The sequence below is a fragment of the Papaver somniferum genome, unplaced genomic scaffold (assembly GCF_003573695.1).
Source record: "Papaver somniferum cultivar HN1 unplaced genomic scaffold, ASM357369v1 unplaced-scaffold_131, whole genome shotgun sequence".
NCBI classification, from domain to species: Eukaryota; Viridiplantae; Streptophyta; class Magnoliopsida; order Ranunculales; family Papaveraceae; genus Papaver; species Papaver somniferum.
Window position 1 is genome coordinate 2,855,826 of NW_020622270.1, and position 16,077 is coordinate 2,871,902.

Here is a 16,077-nt window from a genome sequence, read left to right on the forward strand (position 1 = left end):
GCTTGAGTGCAAACTCGTGTACAGCAATTGGAATTTCGCATCAGGGTACTTCTTCCTGTAGTCAATAAGTATGCCAACCAAGGAGATTCTTTAGTGCCTTCCAAGGTTCTGCGTAGATAGCTAAGGTCTGGAGTACAGGTTTTGTGGGTATATCTCTGGTAAGCCCTCCCGAGACTAAACTCGGCCACTAGGGCCACCTAGGGGTTTAAAGGCTTATTGCATACGCTAAATGCAATCGACGATGCCTGCGACAGTGAGTTAGGATTTTATTTTGTAGTTTTGATTTGCTCGGGACTAGCAAATAATAAGTTTGGGGGTATTTGATAGACGCATTTATGTGTCTAATATATCTCAATTGTATATAGTGTTAGCACCCATTTTTGTACTTATTTGGTTATTTTATATATTTGTAGGTGTTTTCAGAAGAATAAGGATTTGCGGCGAAATTGGCTGAAAATGCGGCGTTTGAACCTCCATTGATAGAGTGCCGGAAGCGCCCCAGAAGTGTACCGGAAGTACCCCAGAAATACCCCGGAGGAACCCCGAAAAAAGTGCGGAAAATGCCCAGAGGAAACTTGCTATATGGACCCTTGATTTTGGATAAGGGGTAACCTAATTACTAAGGGGTGACCCATTTCCAAGCAGCTGCTAAAGGGACACCAGGTCTGGTTAAGGGGACACCACATTCAAAGTTCAAATAATGGAATTTGGCGGGAAAACTAATTTCACGTCTGATAATTCTCTGTTGGATTTCTGGGCAGTTTTGAGGGAGATTAAATCCCTGAAATCAATTGGGCTAGGCCTGTTAAGAATAAACAGATCGTATGCAAGTGATTTTATCGATCAACTTGGGCTGGAATGGCTGGGAGAAGCGATCAAAGTCCAAACAGAATACGTGTTCTCTGTGAAGTTTTCAAATATATTTTTAGAGATTCTGGGAGAGTTTTACGTTGAAGTAAAGTGTATCTAGTCTTGTTTAAGGATTAGGAGAAGTTTGGAGCGTAAGAAATTGCCAGAAGACGCGTACAAAGCAACAGAAAAGAGATTTCTCTCTCAACTGCACGTGAAGAAAAAAGGAGATAAACTCGGATTTAATCGAGTTATTTGGACCCTATTGGTATATAAAGGCTGGTGGGAAGTGAGAGAAAGTTTATCAAGAGTTAGGGGTCGATTGGGAGGCCAGCAGAGAGGCGCAGGAGGAGTTGCAGGAATTGTACCTGCTGCTGCTGCTGCCATTAACAAAGCTCGAAGAACACGAAGAACACACCAGCATAGACAGTCGTTTATCAACAGTGTCAACGACTAGCATCCGAGGGTCTTAAAACAACAGCGTCAACAGCAGCCGTGAGGTATCGTTTTTACAGCAGTGGTATTCTATCGTTCTTCTCTGGACGCTTAAAGAGGGTCGTAGTTTCACTGTATTATATTTTTCACTCTTTTAATCATATTTTGAGCATCAAGTATGTATTTTAAGAACATGATTATTATGAGTAGCTAAACCCCAATACTGGGATGATGGAGGAAGCTGTTTTTCAGCCATGTGGTTATTTAAATAATTCTTAATTCACTTTTTGCACCGATTTTAATTGATTTATGATTTCAATTAATTACTTGTGATTTTGTTTGATGGAACATGCTTAGTCCTAGGGATTCTTGATGTTCCATGCTTATCATATACAAGTAATATTTTATGGAATCTAATTTGGCAAAGATAGAGTTAATACTTGTTTTATTTTGAGCTATAATCGCCTAGAATTATTTTCTGAGCCACTTGAATATGAAACACATTGGAATCCTGAGTCCTGGTTCCTCTTGATCTTGTGACAAATTTTGTACATATTTTTGTTTTTAAATCTATTCAAGTCCGAGCATCGAATCCTTATTTACCGCAATCGAATTACTATAACAGAGCTCTACTCAGATAGTTTCACGATGAACATCATACTCGGAGTCAGACTAATCATATGGATAGATTAAGAGATGGATATAGAAAAAATATAGATGGTTTTGATGTTAACTAGGTGAACGATGTTTCTCATATCTGTCTGAAGGCCACTGCCAAAATAAACCTATCCTAAATGACTGAGATAGTCTGACTAATATCAAATCACTGGCATATACAAGGGAACCAGTGTTCGATAATCCTAACTCTAGGTCAACACAACTGGAATATACAAGGGTTCCAGTGGTCGACTTTATTGAATTTTATTCTGTTTGGTCAAATGGTCTGGTCTAAATTTTTTTTTTTTTTTTTTTCATTTTTTCATTTTTTTTTCCAATACTCAGTCACTCTATTTTACCCTAGCAGTGGTAACAACTTGAATCGTGAGCCCCACCTAATCAACTAGAGAACACATAGTTTAAAAATAAAAATAGAAACAGAAATGAAAAGGACTCAACGAGATATGGCGAAACTATCATGTTATTTCTAACACCTGAGCTCTGTGCTTTTATGAATAGACTCTTTAAATGTTTCCATCTAGTCAGATTGGTCCCTCAACTCCTAAAACCAAAATGCTTCCATCCACTTAGATTGGTTAGTGCCATCCTAAATAAGCATAAATTTCTAGGCTCTGTAGTTTAATAATTGCAACTAAAAAGTTTCTCCCATACCCCCAAACTTAAATCTAACATTGTCCTCAATGTTCTAAAGATGAAACTAAAAGCATGAACAAGGAGAAACTGTTACCATTTGAAGCGAAAGAGTTAAGGAAAGATATTACCGTGTTGCATGAGCATGGCATACCTCCCAAGAATTGCTAATTTTAAAGTCTTCAGCCAGATTTAGGAACGGATTAGTCAACTCGAACCATAAAGTAACAGTCGAAATAACTGTGGGTCTTCAAAACTAAATAGAGCTGACCAAAGGAAACTGCAATGAACCAAGAAAGTGAACAAGACTAGCATGCCCTTACTTAGTTTCCTGATTAAGAAATTTATATCTAATTGTGGTTCAGGTTCAGGTTCTATGAAAGGGTCTAAATAGAAAATTTTCATTGGCTGCGTTTCTTCATAGGTGGGATCCGAATCATTAGGTCCTAGAGTCTGGAAAAACTCAAATATGATCTTAGAAGCGCACAATAATAACCTAAATAACTGAGGATCCTCTAAGTCAATAAGATTTGACTTACATAATTGACCACAATGAGAGTAGTGGTCATTCTTAAGCAAATGTGTCGATTCTAATTTCCTAAAGCATTTAGGCTTAGTCTCACAACTTAATATTCGACACATTTGGAATATAAACGTTCTCACAGTTGGAATAAAACTATTTGGTGGGAAAACAAAGTCAATCTGGGGATCATAGCCTGGGCAAACCACATCAACCAGAGGATGGGCTTCTAACAACTGAGCTTCTTTCTGGACATCATTAGGTTCGGGAAAACGTGTATGAAGATAGTCTTGTAAGATGGTTGAGGCACAAATGTCAAGTCCTACAGGAGGGTACTTTCGAAGAGTTAAAGCACACGAAGAATGATAATCATCCCCAAACTTAGAGTTTTCTGTGTCTCTAGAAAGACTAGTCACAACTTCCCTAATTTCTAGGTCATCAGATTCCTGGAAATGGTCAATAGATTCTTCTAAGTTGGGTTCATCCTCACTCATTCTACGAGTTTATCATCTTCTAAGACTAGTGTTTCTAAATCGCTAGATTCTAAAACAGTATTCTCAGGGTAAACTCTTTCCTCTAAACCATCATCACAATCATATAAAGGATTATCAGAGAAAGGCTCATAAACTAAGGTTTTAATCATAGTTACCTCCTCCGATTCACTGATAGGCACATCAAATAATGGATTATCCAACATACTGCAGGCTAAAGAATCATGAACTACATCGTCTAAAACGGTGGTATCTCTAGTCAAATCCACATCCTTTTGAATAGGTGAATAATTATTAAAATTATTTGGATTTGTATTAGAAACAACACTATCATTATAAAGCTCAATCGGAGTAACAAATTCCTGATCACTATGCCTACATATTTCATGTTCTTCATCAATACTATCCTCATCATAATCATTACTATAATAACATGAAAATGATCGAACCTTATCAAACAAGTAGTGTTACCAATTCTAACTTCTTCCTCTAAATTAGGCAAATATTCACTATTGATATCAAGGGTAGAATTAGAAACCCTATTTTGAAAATTTAGATTATTTCGAGCAGCATTAGCCAACAGTTCATTTTCTGCCTCTAGACGTGCCTGAATTTCACTGAGCATAACACTTATACGTTCACCACTCTCGTTTATCATCTCAGAATATCGTGTACACTCTTTTTTTGAACTATTCATTGCAACTAAATGTTTATACGTTCTTTCAATCCGTTGTTGGGTCTCTTCTAGAGATGGAACAGGTTCAGAAATATCATAATCAGGACTAGTTTCCAAAAACCGTGATCGACATGGGTTTAATATATAGTACAATGTACCTTTTAGTTATACTTATTGGTGTTCGGCAGTTAATTATATTTATCATCTATGTTTCTGTTTGATATCCTTATATTCATTGATGTTTGGTCAGTGAAAGGTGGTCAGCGACTAACTTGTTTAGATTCCTGTGTTATAACTTATATCAAATACAGCAAGCATGGAGTTTGAGCAACACGATGACAGTGAAGAAGATCTTGGCCGTAAGTGACTCACATGCTCCGTACTATATTGTTTTGTTCTTTTTATGTCTTTTTCGTCTTTTTTTCGCTACTTGAAGTCGGAGTTGTTTTTGATTTTATATTGCCTTAACAATGCCCACTAAAGAAGATCCATGTCTCGGCACTGATGATGCTAAAGTTAGTGAATTCCCTAATGTTGATATTAGAGACGAGGAGCCTTTTTTGCGTGTAAACTGTGATTGACATGGGTTTAATATATATTACAATGTACCGTTTAATTATACTTATTGGTGTTCGGCAGTTAATTAGAATTATCATCTATGTTTCTGTTTGATATCCTTATATTGATGTTCGGTCAGTGAAAGGTGGTCAGCGGCTAACTTGTTTAGATTCTTGTGTTCTATCAAATACAGTAAGCATGGAGTTTGAGCAACACGATGACAGTGAAGAAGATTTTGAGACAATACTGGGCCGTAAGTGACTCACATGCTCCGTATTATAATTATTTTGTGCTTTCTATGTCTTTTTTTCGTTACTTGAAGTTGGAGTCGTTATCGATTTTTTAATTACCTTAAGAATGCCCACCAAAGAAGATCCATGTCTCGGCACTGATGATGCTAAAGTTAGTGAACTCCCTAATGTTAATATTAGAGATGAGGGGCCTTTTGTGCGTGTAAACTGTGATGAACATGTGTTTAATATATAATACAATGTACCTTTTAGTTATACGTGTTGGTATTCGGCAGTTAATTAATTTATCATCCATGTTTCTGTTGATATCCGTGTTGGTGTTTGGTCAGTGAATGGTGGTCAGCAACTAACTTGTTTAGATTCTTGTGTTCTATCAAATACAGCAAGCATGGAGTTTGAGCAACCAGTCATGCATGATGACAGTGAAGAAGATCTTGAGACAATACTGGGCAGTAAGTGACTCACATGCTCCGTTTTATAACTATTTTTGAATATAACTGTTGTTTTCTCTCTGCATATAACGTTTACTACATTTTGAAACTTTTAGTTGATGCCACATCAAAAAGTCAGCAAAAGCAGCGAGGTCCTACAACTATGTCAAAGCTTTTCAAAAGCAGCAAGGGGTTGAAAAAGGTGGTTGAGTACAACGAGCTTGGCCAGCCAGTAGGATGTGTTGCTACTCAGCTGTCCAGCTTTTTTGGAGTCTTGACACGATACATGGTTCCAATTATTTATGAGAAATGGACTAAGGTTCCAAAGACTTTGAAAGATAAGCTCTGGTGTTGCTTATAGGTAAGTGGATTCTTTTGGTTACAATCAATCATAAGATATAACGACTGTATCACATGTTTAATTGTGTATTTCAGGGGAAGTTTGTTCTACGTTCCAACAGCAAAAAAAATATGATAAAAAATATAGGAGCATTGTGGAGATCTTTTAAAAGCAGGCTGACAAGGAAATACATATTGCCATACAAAGACCAGGCAGATGTCCTTGTTCATCCACCAGCAATGTACAAGTTTATCAAACAGAGGCATTGGGAGGCTTTTGTGAAGTCGAGATTGAGTACAAATTTCCAGGTATATATTGATAGTCTAGTATTTTCCCGTTTTTGTATTAGTTACAAGATGTAGTTGGACTAATCTTGCATTTGTTGTACCCAATGTCTTAAAAGGTTTTTCGCGAAATCCTATCAACAAAGCGGAAGAAAAATATATATCCTCATAGGTTAAGCCGAAAAGGATATGCAGGACTTGTGGAGCAATTGGTATGTAACATATTATTTCTCATATTCTGACATCATGTATTCATAATCTAATGTATGTTAGTTGCTAACAGAAACAAAAGGAAGGGTTTTCTTTCGATGAACTGGACAGGAGCATCTTATGGAAGAAAGCTAGAGAAGATAAAAGCGGGGTCATTCCACATGATGCTACCAGAGAAAGAGTCAAGACTATTGTAAGTTAAAAACAAATTGAGTTACATTCTTTATTTGATTCATTTACTTGCTCATGTATTACAAAGGATCCTAACTGTGCGCTGGTAATTTTCCTTGACTTTATTCATATTATCCATCTAAATATGTCATTCTTTGTAGACTCTGTACCACTGCTTCCTGGGTGTCGTATTAAATTATTATCAGTATACGGTAACAATCATGGTTTTGATAGTAAAGTTAGTTAGGGGAAGATGACTACACTAGTGCATTTGTGTCCACTAAATGATCCTATATCAGCTTAAGAATCACTTTTTCATGCCTTGTCTTCTTTCTATCTTAATTTGTAGGACAAGTTGGCCAAACAGGTGAAAGAAGGTTCCCTAGTCACAAGCGGTAGCAATGATATCCTAACACTTGCTTTAGGGACTGCTGAACCTTCTGGAAATGTTAGAGCCATGGGCAAGTTTGTTTCACAAGGATCTTACTTCCATACTGTGCGGCTAAGCATACGTGAGGAAAGAGAGGCTAGATTGAGGGTGGAAGCTGAACTTCAGAAACTGAACGAAAGAATAGCTCATGTACTAGAGCAATTAGCTCTTGTGCTTCAAACACAAGTAAGATAAGCTCTAACACCTTTAATCTTCTTCTTATTTTTTGTTTGGTTCGCAGCAGAGAGGATTCATCACAAGTATGGAAGCTACCTGACAGCATTCTGCATTTTGGTTTAAATATGTACTGTTTTTTTGCCAATATTTTTAACCAGCTCTCCTCTGGCTTAGAACATCTTTTCCATTAATTAACAACTAACACATCCATTATATTCAGTGATTAGTATGGTATGGCAGAAGGGGTTGAATGGCAATCCAAGAATCTGATCTCTGATTTTCCAACTTTTGCTTTCTATGTTTTTAACTTTCAAAAAGGAAGTAATTAGTATTTTGTACATGATATAACCTACTTCCATTCAGAGCTCAAATGATAATTTTTAACATGACAGAAATATGGAGATGATTTGTTTATACCAGCAGTAGGTCTGCAAAACCAAAGTTTGAAAGAGCGAGAAGTTCCTATGAAAGCTCAATTCCTTGTAGTAATTTGGCCTGAGCAAAGAAGTATCGCTTTGGAAGGTAGGTGGACTGTAGAGAAGTTCACCAAAGACGCTTTTCGGCTAAGATTTTTTTTTTTTTTTGGCATCAGATTTAAATTAAAAAAGAAACAAGTGAAATGAATGTATGTAGATGATTTAGTTACATATCATTTTTACGAATCACCCATCAGTAGGTCTCCAAATGTACAACAGTTTCAAAGGGCTTCCCAAAACATGGCCAACAGAGAAGTTTCAGATTTTCGGGTGAGGATGATCTTCGGGGTCGGGGTCGGGGTCCCGCATCCGAACCCATATTAACAACCCGTCCTAATTCCACACACAAACATTATGAGTACCCGGGTACTGTACCCCTACACCATGAAAACTTTTTAGATTGCAAATTCCCACTGAAATTCTTCCAAAGCTAAAAGCGGTTTCAGGTACCTCAAAACTTTTTGACTTGCCACCACTTACAATTACAGAGAAAATGAACTAAAACTAAGGAAATCGAAAGATATGGGGGTTTTAACTACTCCTTGCTGATTCTAGTGTGATGCAAAGTGATAAATTGTAATTTGTATGTACAGAATTAGGTAGTACATTTATAATTTTTATTCCCATGTTCAAATTGTCATGGAACTAATTCTTCAAAAAATATTGGTTTGGTCAATTCCTATTTGACAAAATGCCTCCGACAACTACCTTCTGCCTGAAATTTGATTGTAGTTTTAGGATTACAAAGAAGTTTAGGCAATAAACTTTTTTGTTTCATTTTAAAGATGGGAAGTGTCGTGCATATCTCTAAATGTTATGAACACTAGATTTGTGCCCGTGTTCTGCACCGAGCATTTTATTTTTTTCATTTGGTGTGCATGGGGTTTCGTCTGCTCAGCCCCGCGCGGATGTATTTCTGATTTGGGGTGCGCGGCGCTTCACCCCGCCCCGTGGTGATGCATTTTTGATTTGGTGTATGTGGGGCTTCGCCTCGCCCTGTCGGATGCATTTTTGATTTGGTGTGTGCGGGGCTTCGTCCTGTCCCATGGCGATGCATTTTTGATTTGGTGTGCGTGCGGCTTCGTCCCACCTCGTTGCGATGTATTTTTGATTTGGTGTGGCAGACAAACACATTAAATAGGTGGAGAATATGTGTGTATTTTATTTATTTTTTCATTTTATTTTTGCAGAAAATATGTGAATTTTTTTCCCCTTTAGATATTCATTTTATTTTCGCAGAAAATATGTGGATTATTTTCCCTTTTATATGGTAGATACTCGATTTCCATAAAATTCAAAACATAGTAGGTTTGGTTTTCCTTTTGAGTTTGTATTTTTTAAACCAATCATATGTTGCCAAGTGTCCTGGAGAATTCCAAATTTAATTTGGTTTCCTTTTCTTTGTGGAGATGCATTTTTGATTTGGTGTGCGCGGGGCTTCACCCCGCCCCGTAGTGATGCATTTTTGATTTGGTGTATGCGGGGCTTCGCCACGCCCCGCGGGGATGCATTTTTGATTTGGTGTGCTTGGGGCTTCGCCCCGTCCCGTGGCGATGCATTTTTGATTTGGTGTGCACGGGGCTTCGCCCCGCCCGTGGCGATGTATTTTTGATTTGGCGTGGCGGGCAAACACATTCAATAGGTGGAGAATATGTGTATATTTTATTTCTTTTTTCATTTTATTTTTCGCAGAAACTACGTGGATTTTTTTCCCCTTTAGATATTCATTTTATTTTCAGAAAATATGTGGATTCTTTTTCCCTTTTAGATAGTATTAATTTAGAAAAAATAGTCCTTATACGGTAGATACGATTTTGGAAATCCATAAAATTCCAAGGACTATTTTGCGTTTCGTCCCCTCCCAAGATCGCTAATTAGCGTTTCCTCCCCAAATAGATTGAAATTAGTGTTTCCTCCCACCGTTAGTTTTTGCATCCATTACTCGGTTAGCTGAGTCAGCAACTGCGCACACGTGGCCAATTTTTAATATTATTATTTAAAATCTACCCAAAATTCCCTCTTAGATTTGTGCGAAATATGTGTCCGTCCTATTTCATTTTTAGAATGTAGGAATTACCTATAGATCCTATTATAGTGGTATTAGTTAGTGGCAGGTCCACCCACTAAAGCCCAATAACCAGAGATCCATAATTAAAAGAAAAATGAAAAATGGACCCAATTTTTTAAGTCCAGGTCTTGTACACGTGCGGGATCAGGTGTGTGAAATTTAAAAATACCACAAATAACCTTTCCTATTTAACAGGTCTATAAACACGAGAAGAACATTGACATTTCATATTCGTTTTCTTTTTCTCTTTCTTCTCATTGCTGCTGCGAATGGATTCTGAACAAATCCAAATTTTATTCTTCAATCTTTCTCGTTTTTATCAAATCATATGGAGATTTTTCTCTTACAATGTTTATTTTAGGGTTTCACGATCTAATCCTTGTTGTGTTTGATTACGCTTTTTTATCTCCATGTTTGATTTGTTGATTATTTACTAGATCTAGACGAATAATCATATTTTTTGTTCATTTCGTTATTATATTTACTTATACCACTTCTATTTTGTTGGTTTTAGATGTGTTTCAGTTTGTTTTTGCATATGAAGCAGCAGTACGTATATCCTGTACTGACAGAAACCTAGAATAAGAAGAAGAAGAAAAAGAAGAAGATGCATCGTTATGATTTACGACGAGAAGATTTGTTTGTGTTTCCAGGTATGTTTTCTAATCATCTTCTTCGATTATTTTGTTCGGTTTTCCTCTTTTGGTTTGTTTTTCGATTGTATTATGAAGATCAAATTGATTTTCATGACGTTTTTAGGTTTTTAGGTTCGTTACAGTTTGCTACTGTGTACGAACCGACAGTACGTATACGACGTACCGATATAAAATACTTCTGATTTTGTTTTATTCAAAATTTTGCCACTTTTTTTGGGTTGATCCATTAGTACGTATGTGTAGTACTGAAATATGTGCTTTGATTCGACTATATTCATGGATTCATCACTTTTTCTTTACATGCAGTGGATTTTTTAGTTCATGAATACGCAGTACGTATATGGCGTACTGATAGAAACTTCTTTTGATTTTGTTTTATTCAAAGTTTTGCCACTGTTTTTGGGTTCGATCCATGAGTATGTATGTGTAATACTGAAACATGTGCTTTGATTCGGTTATATTCATGGATTCATCACTTCTTCTTTATATGTGGTTGATTTTCTAGTTTATGAATACGCAGTACGTATATGGTGTACTGATAGGAACCTCTTCTGATTTTGTTTTATTCATACTTTTGCCATTGTCTTTGGATTCGATTTATGAGTACGTATGTGTAATACTGAAATATGTGCTTTGATTATGTTATATTCATCAATTCATCAATTCTTCTTTACATGAAGTTGATTTTTAGTTCATGAATACGCAGTACGTATATGGTGTACTGATAGAAACTTCTTATAATTCTGTTGCATTCAGAGTTTTGCCACATTTTTATTTCTTTGATCCATGAGTACGTGTGTGAAATACTGAAATATGTGCTAATTTTGCATAGTTTTTTCAGTGTTTACGATGCATATAAAGGTTTTCCTTTATTTTTCCTATGATTTAATACTGTATTAAAGAAATGTTAGAGATTAATTGGTATGATCCTACAATATATGTGATGTAAAACATTTTCTAATCCATTTATCATTGATTCTAACAAACATGTACTTTTCCTGTAAGCAGTGCAGCAGATACATACTCGAATTCGTAAGCAGCAGATATATACTCGAATTTGTAAGCAGTATAGCGGATACATGTTCTATTTGTAAGCAGCGCGACAGTTATTTACTCAGATTTGTAAGTATTGTAGCAGATATGTACTCGAATTTATAAGCAGTGCAGCAGATATGTACTCAAATTTATAATCAGTGTAACAAATATGTACTCGATATAATGGACGTGTAAATACACATGTTTGGTAACAGTGGGCATTAAAATCATTTCCATATTTTAATTAATTTTGGACCTCTAAATAAAAAAAAAATCCGATTGGACCCTGTTATAACTAATTTTGTGGGCTTGGGACCAAGCAGCAAAGTTTCCTTTTAGAATATAACTAACTAGAGTAACACAGTCACTTAGGCCTTCTCTCAAACAATAGATATGCATTCCACATATGGTAATGGAGAGAACTCCGTTGGAATTCGTCTACTTCTTTGGTAAATGTCCTTCCCTGCAAAATTAAATTTATACACAACCCATTCATATCTAACAAACCAGAACTCTTAAGCACTCATCAGTTTCACCTCAATCAGCAATCAATCACCATATTTATACCCCTTAGTCCAGTCTATAAATTGAATTTGAGTATTCATTCCAAAGACGTGTTTGATAAATATAATAGCATTGAATTCATAATTCAGCTTTGGGGTTACGGTATACCAGAAGAAATCAAACTAATCTCTTCTTCACTGGTCTTAGGTGGTTATTGGGTTTCCTCTTTCTTCTGTTGTATATTTAAAATGGTTGGGGCTAAATGAAATCTTTTGAAACGATTGAACAAAAACAGAAGCAGATCGAAGAACATGTACCTGAACTTGATCCCAAGTATCACCAAACTCTTTTTCATCATTTTAATTTTGATTTCGGATATCAAAATTTTGGTTTGCTGCGGTTGAATGGGTTTGCAATTAGTTCTAATTTTTGTTGATTTGGGTGTTTATGCAACTGTAGCTGCCACGGTGGAGAGATAATTGAAGATCTGGATGTGAAGTAGTTCATGACGGTTACATAGAACACCGATCAGATGGATTTGTTATGTAATTGGGTCATCATCTGATTGTTTGTACTCATAGCCAATCGCTGGTAGAAAGCGAGGTATTGGTTCGTGAGCAGTCCATGTGGATAAGCGTTGTTTTAGGTGTGAGGTTATTTTCGGTAGTTTACTGAAAAAGTGTTTTTGTTCTGCCACGCGTGCATATGTGCTGACTCAGCTAACCGAGCAATGAATGGAAAAGCTAACGACGGGAGGAAACATTAATTTGAATCTATTTGGGGAGGAAACGCTAATTAGCGATCTTGGGAGAGGAGGAAATGTAAAATAGCCCAAATTCCAAACACGGTAGGTTTGGTTTTCCTTTTTAGTTTGTAATTTTTAAACCAATCATACGTTGCCAAGTGTCCTCACGAATTCCAAATTGTATTTGGTTTCCTTTTTTATCTTTTCCTATTCTTTTTAAACCAGTCATATGTTTCCAAGTGTCATCGCGAATTCCAATTTGAATTTGATTACCTTTTTTTATCTTTTCCTATTCTTTCTAAACCAATCATACATTGTCAAGTGCCCTCACCAAAATTTTTGTTTCACAAAACTCAACAAAGGCCTATTTCGGCCAGTAGAAAGTGAGGGTTTTCTCACCATTTAACGTGGGAGCTTTATTTGTCTAGGCCTTTAAGTCTATGAATTTTGGACTTCCCGGGTAAAAAGGACATTTAAATTTTGATACTGTTTAAATGGACAAAAGTTTAAAAATAATCGGGACATTTAGTTTGAACCATGATTTAAATATATTTGGATAATGACCCATTTTCCGTAGGAGTCTGCCATGAATATCTGCAAAGATTATTTTTACGGCATCAGATTTTATATTCAGATGGGATCCGGTTGTTTAAACATCAAAATTTTGATTACCATTGGCTACATCATCAAAACTTTGGCTCGGAATAGTTCTTGCACAACATTTGAACCAAGAACTTCATGGATATTCTTAACAGTATCGTAACTGAATGATTAAAGAAAAAACAAGTGAAATGTATATGCGCAGACAATATGGAATAGTTCTTGCAACTGAATAATTAAAGAAGACAAGTGAAGGGAATATGCAGACGATTTAGCTGCACATCATTCTTACGAGTCCCCCGTCAGTAGGTCACCCAATGTAACAGTTTCAAAGGGCTTCCCAAAAGATGTCCTGATCTGAGCTGATCGTGATAACTCCACTGACACTTCTTGCATTGTTGGCCGAGTATGTGGATCACCTCGTAAGCATGAGAGACCAACCTTTACAAAGGACATTATTTCTTTCTTCACAGCATCCGTTGGTGCTTCAAGGCACTCGTCTAAGATGTCTTTCAGCATTATATTTTTAACCCGAACATTCGAAGTCGAAGTTGAAGACGACGTTGGAAGGAGCTCAGGAGAGAGTAATGCGATAATCTCAGATGGGTGTCTACCGTGTAGTACTTCTAGTACAAGTACTCCAAAGCTATAAACATCACAGTTCTCGGTTACCTTCATTGTATAGGCCAGTTCTGAAACAACATTCATTAGATAACAGAAAAGAGAAATGGATATGAAACTATTAAAAATCTTAGCCGATAGCAGTAACTATTAAATTTGTACCTGGAGCAATATATCCATATGTTCCTGCAACTAATGTCCAGTTAGATGAATCTGGCTTCAACATCCTAGCAGTACCAAAATCAGAAACACGCGCTTCATATTCCAAATCCAACAAGACATTGTTGCTAGATATGTCCCTATGAACGATTGCTGGAATGCAATCATGGTGCATGTAAGCAAGTGCATCGGCAGTTCCCTTGATGAATCTTATCCTCTTTATCCAATCAAACTCTACTGCTTGTTCTCCATCGCATAAAATCTTTTTCAAACTCCCCCTCTCTATAAACTCATAAATCAAGAATGAGATTTGTCGCTCTACACTTGAGCAGAAACCAAAGAGCTTTACGATGTTTTTATGCCGGATTTCGGTCAATGCTTGAACTTCGCTTTCAAAAGATTTATGATCAATCATGTCGGAATCTTCATCTGACGAGTGAAGCTTCTTCACAGCAACAACCTGACCTGTCGATAGCTTCGCCTTGTAGACGCTGCCATATCCTCCCGCCCCAATGCAATATTTGGTATCAAAGTTTTCCGTTGCTTCCATTATTTCTTCAAACACCAGCTTCCCGTCATAATTCTCTACCGAGAATACGTTTCTTCTTGTGTTTATAGTTGTTGGTTGATCTGCCTGCTCGATATTTCTTACGACTAGTCTTTTTCGCAAGCAAAAATAGATAGCAAAAAATGTGAACAAAAGAAACAAGGAACCAAACAGTGGAACTAAAATTATCACCGCAAGTGTTGGTTTGGCTTTCTTTCTTCCGATGATAACTGACGAGTTACATGGCTTAATACCTCCAGAGTGATTACCACCACATAAACCACTGTTGTTCTTCAATCCCTGCTATAGTTTCTCCAGTTTGTTTAATTTTCCAAAATCTGGCGGTATTTCTCCACTCAACTCATTTTGACTGAGATCCAATAGGATCGATCTGTATTGAAATCAAGCCTCCAATCTCAAGTGGAATGCTTCCGTTCAAACTGTTTCTACTCAAATCCAGTTCGAGTAAGTCTGGACATTCTCCAAGTTGTTTGGGTATTGGTCCAGTAAGCTGATTCTCAAATAGATACAGATGCTGTAGCATTCCGACTGTCGAATTACATAAATAAGCAGGGATTTGACCAATGAGATTGTTTTGGTGTATTCCAAATTCAGAAAGAGAGCTTAGCCTTGCAATGTCAAGAGGAATGGTGCCAGATAACTGATTCTTGTGAAGGTACAATCTGTTAAGTTTGCTAAGATTGCATATAGAAGAAGGGATTGGACCAGTCAGATAGTTTCTCGACAATTCAATTTCCATGAGAGACTTTAGCTTTCCAATTTCTAGAGGAATATAACCAGACAACTTATTTTCATAATGGTACAAAATATTTAGGTTGCTAAGCTTACATATAGATGCGGGGATCGGACCATTGAGATTGTTTGTGCTCAAAACCAAGTCAACAAGAGACTTTAGCTTTCCTATTTCTAGAGGAATATAACCAGACAACTTATTTGTATGAAGGTATAAAGTATTTAGGTTGCTAAGGTTACATATTGATGCGGGGATCGGACCGTTGAGATTGTTTGTGCTCAACTTCAAGTCAATGAGAGACTTTAGCTTTCCGATTTCTAGAGAAATATAACCAGACAACTTATTTTCATAAAGGTACAAAATATTTAGGTTGCTAAGGTTACATATAGATGCGGGGATCGGACCATTGAGATTGTTTGTGCTGAAAACCAAGTCAACAAGAGACTTTAGCTTTCCTATTTCTAGAGGAATAAAACCAGACAACTTGTTTTCTTCAAGGTACAAAATATTTAGGTTGCTAAGGTTACATATTGATGCGGGGATCGGACCGTTGAGATTGTTTGTGCTCAACGCCAAGTCAATGAGAGACTTTAGCTTTCCGATTTCTATAGGAATAAAACAAGACAACTTATTTTCATAAAGGTACAAAATATTTAGGTTGCTAAGGTTACATATTGATGCGGGGATCGGACCGTTGAGATTGTTTCTGCTCAACGCCAAGTCAATGAGAGACTTTAGCTTTCCGATTTCTAGAGGAATAAAACCAGATAACTTATTTTCA

The 16,077-nt window shown here is 36.7% G+C and overlaps 1 protein-coding gene across 1 annotated transcript; it reads right to left on the reverse strand.

The window, feature by feature from the left end:
• Positions 1-13,307: 13,307 nt before the first annotated feature.
• Positions 13,308-15,302, reverse strand: LOC113332422 (MDIS1-interacting receptor like kinase 2-like). Its single transcript, XM_026578968.1, has 3 exons — positions 15,093-15,302; positions 13,999-14,842; positions 13,308-13,907 (listed from the first exon to the last, which is right to left on the reverse strand). Exons 1-3 carry the CDS (start codon positions 15,300-15,302, stop codon positions 13,504-13,506), a joined length of 1,458 nt encoding a protein of 485 aa, XP_026434753.1. The 3' UTR covers positions 13,308-13,503.
• Between the last annotated feature and the right edge of the window lie 775 nt (positions 15,303-16,077).